General features: G+C 47.2%; 1 protein-coding gene across 1 annotated transcript; it reads right to left on the minus strand.

Annotated features, from left to right (window-relative positions):
• Positions 1 to 10: 10 nt before the first annotated feature.
• LOC122546770 (zona pellucida sperm-binding protein 4-like) lies at positions 11 to 8,450 on the minus strand (the record flags this gene model as incomplete). Its single annotated transcript, XM_043685409.1, has 7 exons — positions 8,221 to 8,450; positions 1,908 to 2,086; positions 1,735 to 1,871; positions 1,521 to 1,654; positions 1,237 to 1,426; positions 202 to 349; positions 11 to 87 (listed from the first exon to the last, which is right to left on the minus strand). Coding segments are annotated over exons 1-7 (1,070 nt in total), but the record flags the coding sequence as incomplete, so codon positions are not given.
• Positions 8,451 to 8,460: the final 10 nt, after the last annotated feature.

Genomic DNA, 8,460 nt, shown 5'->3' on the forward strand with positions numbered 1-8,460 from the left:
ATCAAGGAACTCACTTGGACCACATCTGGTTGTACAGTCATCCTGAGCAGAGGGAGAGCAAACCTCAGCACTGCAGTGCAAGTAAACCTAGAAAGAAGGAGAGACTTTAGGGGAGCTTCCTGGAGGAGAATAGCACAGGTTGTAGTACAGAGACAGCAAAAGGATTTCATGAGCTTGGCCTCATTCCTTCCATTTGGTTACCTGTCCAGAGAGGGGCTGCTCAGACACTCCATCCAAGAAAACAAACGTCTTCACTTCAAACCGCTTGTGATGGGTTGGGAACTGCAGGCCAGAAGAGACACCTACTGGGTGTAGGAGGGTCAGATAGTCATCACCTTCATAGGGACACCTGAAACAGAAGGTCAGGTGACCAAGAGCTCCAAACTAAACCAGAAATAGATTGCAAGAGTAAATGTAACAGATTGGAGTTGCAAATGCCAGGAAGGAGGGTGCCAAGAGGGGGCAAACATTTCAAAAGACCATCTTGCTCCAGGATGTAATGGAGCTGGTCTAATGGACTTTGCTGTAGAGACTTGTAGAAAGTTTCAGACAATCCAACCATAAACGCAAAAGCTAAAATGGACAGGCCAGTTATCTTTCAGTTCATTCGGTCAGAGCCAAGGTTAGAGTCCTTAATTGCAATCCACATCACTATTGAGATTGGTCATTGGAGGAAACATGAAACTGAAGGACAACCTGTGATTGTGGAGAGATTTCTAGAAACTATTTGACAAGGTGTCAGTGACAGCAGGCAGCTCATGGTGTTGAGGCAACATTAAGATAAATGTTTGGTCAGCTGACCATCAGGTTGAAACAGCAGGGCCTTCAGTCAGTGGAGGGAAGATGAATTTGATCTGAGAATCATAGGAGACTTCACAAAGTGGAGGCTGAAGAGATGTTGCTAGACTGTCCCTAAATAAGGGAGTAACAAGGAGTTTGCTATTGAAGGTGAGGCAGGAGGTTTAGTCGTCAGTCAATTTTACAATCCTCTTCCAAATGGGAAAGGCCTTGGCAACATTAAAGCACATTCTTAACTAAGGACAGGCCCAAGACCATGAAGGAAGATCAAACAACAAGTGGAATTCACAAGTGAACCATGATTGGAAGAAAAAAAGCACAAAGTATTGGCACTATGTACATACAATGCTATATACACATTTTACAGTGACACTATACTGTAAGAATGTAGTCTTCATTCCACAGTCCAAATCCAGCCTTTCCATTCAGAGTCCTTACCCATCCACCAGGAGACTCCACTGCACCTCATGGTCAGGGGCTGGTACAGGGGTTGCCCAGCAGTCACGCAATCTCAGGACTATCATTGGGTCAGTGCGATCCTTCACATGAACCTCAACAAACACCGACTCCTGAAGGATTCTCTGAATGGGGTAGTCACTGTCCCTGTACCACCAGCTGTAGCTGCCATCTAACAGAAAAATAAAAGAAGGAGAACAAACCAAAACGGTCACTCCCCTGAAGGGATACAATTCCCAGTGCTCCTATTACCAGGGCAGCACTACCTGTTGCTATTCGCAGCTCCAGCCTCAGGATCCCATCTTCAGAAGCAGCTAGTGGTGGAGGGAGGGTGTAAACTGAGACATTGATTTGTAAGCCTGCCTCATGCTCCCCCTTGTACTTGCACCGGATGTGCAGGCTGTCAAGAGACAGAAATAGGTGTGGAGTTTCAGTCAGTAACACTTCTCTCCATACCAACAAATCTCACTGCCCTCTCACCTGAAGGTGCTGTCCCGGGTTATTGAGCCCAGTGGCCCTGTCTGAATCATCCTCTTCCCCAAGACATCCGTTTCATACACAAAGCTCCCATTCTCCTCCTGCAAGGGAAGACACTGTTTAATAGGGAGCTGGCCCGTTCAAAGGGACAGAATGCTGGAGCCTCCAATACTCACCCACTGCGTTGATCCACAAGAGGTAATTGGGAAGCGAAAGGCTACAAGTTCCGCTGTGATGAGCTTAGGCCTGCACTCAGCTTCATGTCCATCTTTCACGTACAGAGAGGACAGGTTGAGGGCAGGATGGGTCAGGTTCCTGGTGATTGCTACAATGAACTGACCATCTGCTGTGCACACTGCAGGGAGAATGGGAATGTTCAGTTTCCCCATTGGTGGATATGACCTCAATCATTGAGGGATGAAGTCTCAAAGCCCCAAAAATCATTCACAGATTCAACAGTTTCACTACTTGGAGTATAGGTTATTTATAGGTGGTCAACAATTAAGGCCGATCTGATGTTTGAAAGGGAATACAATATCCTACAAGATACTCTAGAAGCCATGTGACTACCCAATAAAGTGGGCAGGCTGGTGGGGGCCCTCTGTCAAAGAATACCAAGTACTTCTATTAACTCAGTAATGGATCCTAAGGGGAGTATTAAAAGCTCCAAAACAATAGAATAGAATTCCAAACTTGAAAGTCAAAGTAAAGCAGACATGTTCAAAAAATTACTGTGGAAAGTTACCTGTGAAAAGGCAGGTGCTTGAATGTCAGTTATGGGCACGAGTTCTAGACATTACACAGGACAGTCATCCAAACCACCAACCTTTCCCATCACCCTCTGCTCCCAAAAAGGGTGTATAGGAACAGCATCAATAAGCTGTGGAGCTTGGAAGACAGGTCAGGCAGTTTGAGGAGCAGGGAAGTTCATAATTGGTAAGGACCTTTCTACAGGGCTGGGGAGGCAATGGAAGCTTAGAGGGTGGGATTGTGGTTGGGGGGGCGGGGGGGTGGTGGTTGAGATTGGTCAGTGGAACGAGTGCACTGGACTGGTGAACAAAAGCCTGAGTCAATCCAAATCCACTGTCTCAGCCTGTCACCCAATTCCTAGGCATTGATATCCCTCTGCTCCCCACCTACTCATGCATCTATCCAGACACCTTTAATGAATCTACTGTGCCTGCCTCTACCACCTCTGCTGGCAATGTGCTCCAGGCACCAACCACCCTCTGTAAGAGTATTTGTGGTGTACATCCCCCAGACACTTTCCAACTTGAAATAAAGTGACTTAATTACAGAATCCTCATCCTGGGGACAACCTCTATCCACCCTGTCTATACTAGTCATGATTTTGTAGACCTCAATCTCCTTTTTTCTAAAGAGGACAATTCTAACCTACTTCATAGCTAGCATCTTCCATACCAGGAAAGATCCTCAAACCTTCTCTGCACCCTCAAGCATCCACATCTTTCTGGTAAGACGGTGACCAAAATTGTACAAACTGGTTTGGCTGCATTCAAAAGTGTCATGTACAATTTTAACATGACTTGCCAGCTCTTCTACTCAATACCCCATTTGATGAAGGCCAATATACCATATGCCTTGACCACTATCCACTTGTGCCACCTTCAGGGTGGAATGGACCAGAACTCCCAGATCTCTGCCCAACTTTTCCCCCATGCTTTCTGCTACTCCAAACTTAACTGCAAGCCTACTGATTAGACCAACAATGCCCTCTTCCAGATTATTTATGTAGATTACAAAACAAAAACCCCAGCACTGATCCCTGTGGAACACTGATCCCCTTTCACCATTGAGACACTCCTAATATGGTTTCCTGTCATTCAACCAGTTCTTTATCCACCTAGCACATCATGTCACTTCACTTTCTCCATTAGTTCATCATAGGGAACTTTAAAGGCCTTAATTTCCATGTATATGACATCTACAGCCCTTCATCTATCAACTTGGTCACTTCCACTTGGTGAGGAAGTGGATGGACAAGTTGGGTCCAGGCAAGTTGGTAGGGAGAAGAGGAAAGGCTGGATATGGGATGGGGGCAGATTTGGAAGCTGATGAATCCACATTAAGGCCATTGGGCTCTATGCTCCTGAGGGGAAAGAAAATGGAGGTGTTGTTCTTCCAGTTTGTGGGGGGCTATTTTTGAAGGTGGAGGTGGCCCAGGATGGACATGTCACTAAGAGTGGGAGTGAAATGGCTAACCAGAAGGTCAGAGTTAATTGGAGCATCCAGAGCACAGATGCTGAGAGGGGTAGTCCAGGTCTGTGCTTTGTGGCCTCCTTGACAGTGATATCAGGAGCAATGAATACTCTAGACCAGGTTGGAAGAGGTGCAGGTGAATCTCTGCTGCATTTGCAGTGATTGTTTGTGGCTTTGCACAGAGGAAAGGGGAGATGTAGCAGCAGACATTGCACTTGCAGGGAAAGGTGTCAGGAGTGGAGGAGGGGTCAGAGGAGAGAGTGTGGAATTAACAAGGGAGTCAGAGTGAACAGTCCCTATGGATAGAGAAGGAAGTATAGGTATTTATTTGGTGGTTGGGTCTGACTGGGGGTGGAGAAATTGGTAAAGAATGATGTATTGGATTTTGAGGTTAGTGGGGTGGTACATAAGGAGCAGGGTTATTGGGGAGGAGGGGGTTTGAGGGCAGAGGTGTGCTGGGAATAAGTGTGACAGAATTTGAAATTGGGAGAATGGGCTTGCATTTGTTGCAGCAGGGACGGTGAGGGAGGTGTAGTCAAGATGGCTGTGGGACCCAGTAGATTTGAAATGGATGTCAGTAATATATTGCTTGCCAGAGGTCCAGGAAGGGGAGGGACGTGTCTGAGATGGTCCAGGTAAACTTTAGGTCAGGGTGGATAGTGTAGGTGCAGTGGATGAAATGTTCAAGCTCCCCTGATGCAGTCAGTCAATGTAGCAGAGGAGATGAGGGATAGTGCCAGTGTAGCTGTGGAAGATGGGCTGTTCCACACGTGAAGAGGCAGACATAGCTCAGACCCACCTACACCCATGGCCACCCTAATTGTTTGTAGGTAGGGGGACGAGTCAAAGTTGAGGGTGAGCACCAGTTCCACCAAGTGAGTGAGTGGAGGTGGAGGGGGACTGGTTGGTCAGTGGGAGGGGAAGAAACTGGGGGCTTTTAGGCTCTATATGCCTGTATCTCCCTGATGAGTGTCCATGGGGAAGATGAGGTGTTGGGACCAGGAACTGAAAGTCTAGGTGAGGCACTGGACACAGACTAACACTGCCACTATTTCAAATTGCAGTGATGAAAAACTAAGGAACCTAGGGGGAGAAGGCATAGCAGGAGAGTGCAAGTTGGAGGGAATCCTGAGGGACAGGATTTACATGTACTTGCAAAGGCAAGGACTGGCTTCATGGGGGAGATCATGTCTCATTGAGTTGATAGAGTTTCAGTAGTAACAAAAGGATTGATGAGGGCAGAGCAGTGGACATGATCTATATGGAGTTCAGTGAGGTGTTTGATAAGGTTCCTCATGGTAGGTCAGTTAGCAAGGTTAGATCACGTGGAATTTACAAGGAGAACTAGCAATTTGGATACAGAACTGGCTTGAAGGTAGAAGACAGGATGGTGGTGGAGGAGGGTTGCCTTTCAGACTGGAGGCCTATGTGCCACAAGGATCAGGGCTGGGTCCATTGCTTGTCATTTATATAAATGAAATTTGGATGAGAACATAGGAGGTACAGTTACTAAGTTGGTAGATGACACCAAAATTGGAGATGTTGTGGACAGCAAAGGCTACCTTAATACAACAGGAGCTTGATCAGATGGGCCAGTGGGCTGAGGAGTGGCAGATGGAGTTGAATGGATATGGAGGTGCTGCACTTTGGAAAGGCAAATCAGGGCAGGACATATGCACTTACTGGGAAGTTTTGCTAAGAGACCCTTGGAGTGCTGGTTCATTTTTACTTGAAAGGAGAGTCACAGGTAGACAGGATGAAGGCAGCATTAAGTATGCGCTCTTATTGTTCAGTGTAAGAAGTCTAAGCATTTGAGGTCATGTTGAAGCTGTACAGGACATTGGTTAGGCCACTGTAGGCCTGTGTGCACAATTCTGGTCTCCTCTTAGGAAGGATATTGTGAAATTTGAAAGGGTTCAGAAAAGATTTACAAAGATGGTGCCAGGGTTGGAGGATTTGAATTATAGGGAGAGGCTGAAATGGCTGGGGCTGTGTTTTTCCAAGTCAGAAGCTGAGGGGGTGACCTTAAAGGTTTATAAAATCTGAGGGACATGTATAAGGTAAATACATGTCTTTTCCCTGGGTTGGGTAGGAATCCAGCAGCTAGAAGGCAGTTTTAGGAAGAGAAGGGAAAGATTTAAAAAGGCACCCAAGGGGCAACTTTCTCATGCAGAGGATGGTGCATGTACACAACAAGCTGCCAGAGAGAATGGTGGAGGCTGGTACAATTACAACATTTAAAAAGCATCTGGATGGGTATATGAATAGGAAAGGTTGATTGTGATATGGGCCAAGGGCTGGAAAATGGGACGAGAATAGCTTAGAATATCAGGTCAGCATGGATGACTTGGACCAAAGGGTCTGTTTCTTTGCTTTATGACTGAGGAAGTGGAGAGCATGGGTTGCTTTCTGAATGTGGGTGGCAAGTTCCTGGACAGGTGGGAAGTTCCTGGACGAGTGGGAAGAGGACAGAGTCCAGATAAGAGGAGAGGAGTTTGTTCAGGGAGAGGTGGGCACCGCAGGGGGTGGAGTGAATTATTTTCCCCCTCCAACTCTTGATTTAGTCCCTGCCCTCCCGTTCACTGTTTGATCACACAGCATTGCCCTTTGATGCAAAGGGCACTGCTTGTCACTGGCCACAGGTTTTTCTTCCTGGTGGTGGAAATTTGAATAAAGATTCTTGCACCTGTGTCTTTCACTATCTCACACCAGCACACAGATGCTGGAGAAAAATAAGCACTACAGTAGGGTGGGTTGTTTTTTTTTTGCTGGAGAAAAATAAGCACTACAGTAGGGTGGGTTGTTTTTTTTTTTTAAAAAGAGAGAAAAGAGAATTCAGTGGGACAGGAGCAGGCAGAGAGTGGTTGGCCAGGGCAGTCAGGTTTATGGATTTTGGGTAAAAGATAGCCCCCTCACCCAGCACTGCCCATTTGTTAGGTTGAAGACAGTGGATTGGAGATCTCCTGGAGGTTGATGGTCTGGAAAATGGCAGTTTGGTGATCAAACATGGAGTCATGTTCAAGAGAACATTAGGTGGTGTCAGAGAGTTGGTACCTAGCCTCAGCTGTGTACCAGTCAGTACACCCCACTAAGAATACACCCTCCTTGACAGGTTTGATAGAGAGGTTGGGGTTAGAGCAAAGGGCTGCATGCTTGGATAGTGAGGTTGGAGTGAGATAGGTGCAGAGAGATTCAGGTAATTGATGTCACATCAATTGCAGACTAGGAGGTTGAGGGAGGGTAGGGGGTGGAGGGCAGTGTTGGGAGAAGTGATTGACAGAGGGTCTGTGATGGTCACATTCAAAGCATAGCATTGGTTGAATACATAGATCCTTCTGAAGAACAGACATCCATTGCCACAGGAGATGCAGTATTAATCATGGGGAAGGGATAGTTACAGTCTTGGAAGGACATCTGGGATGTCCTGAAGTGGAAACCTTACTCCTGGGAGCAGATAGAGTCAGAGAAATTGAAAGAATGGGAATCACTTTGTAGGATCAGGGCAGGGGGGTAAGAGAGACTGTATAGTCAAGGTTGCAGTGGGTTTGAAGTGGACATCAATACATCAACTGATGAGAAACAGCACAAGCCCATAGCCACTCATTCTACTTCACCACATTCCAATGAGGGTGGAATACAAAGAGGGTGTAGTCATTATCACCACCTCCTTTAAACATAGGGATACCAGATACACAGACCAGGTGATTTATCCACCCCAAGCGCTCACTCCACTATGTAGAAGCGGTCAATCACCTCCCTATGGTGACACCAGCTTTTCCTTGATAAGAGAACTCAGAACACAATCCCAAGCAGCATCATTTCAGCTGTGCAGTTTCTAACTGAAGCCATTAACAGTTACAGCAAGTGAGACCTCAACATTACAGGGGCACTGGGAATCTTTGCAATATCATAGCAAGTTAACCCTCAAGTCAACCCCCTGATAAAGCTGGTTATTAAACACCTGCTTCTCACAAGGAGAAACTCAATGAGACCAGGATAACATTATCCATCATCAAACCAACCAGCCGCTTCACTCGGGATTATCCCCTACTCGACTAGGGAGGGACAGCATCATGTTGCTGGGTTATTTCCTCAGGACCCTTTACCTCCCTCCCACTGACTCCCACAAACAGCCCTTCACCATTGCACAAGGAAACACCAACAAGTCCCGGGTTATTTCCTCAGTGCCAGCCTGGGGTGGTCCTCATGCTTCCTTCCCCCCCCCCATTCGGGGTGGGCTCCGCTCCGGGAGGAGGCTGGGCTGCTTACCTGGGCTGTCTCTCAGGTTGTAGAAACAGGATTGCCCACTGAGACTCGGGGACTGAAAGCAGCAGCCCTGCTTGATGCACTCAGTGCTGTTGATAGTGGCCAGGCCACACGGCAGCCTCCAGCCCGGCTCCGGAGGACACACAGCAGAGACCAGGAAGGGCCGAGCGGCCCAAAGGTACAGACACCAAACCAACCAATGTCCCATCGCGCTGCCTGAATCTGTGCCCGCCCCTGAGCACC

Source organism: Chiloscyllium plagiosum, unplaced genomic scaffold, assembly GCF_004010195.1.
Source record: "Chiloscyllium plagiosum isolate BGI_BamShark_2017 unplaced genomic scaffold, ASM401019v2 scaf_9357, whole genome shotgun sequence".
NCBI classification, from domain to species: Eukaryota; Metazoa; Chordata; class Chondrichthyes; order Orectolobiformes; family Hemiscylliidae; genus Chiloscyllium; species Chiloscyllium plagiosum.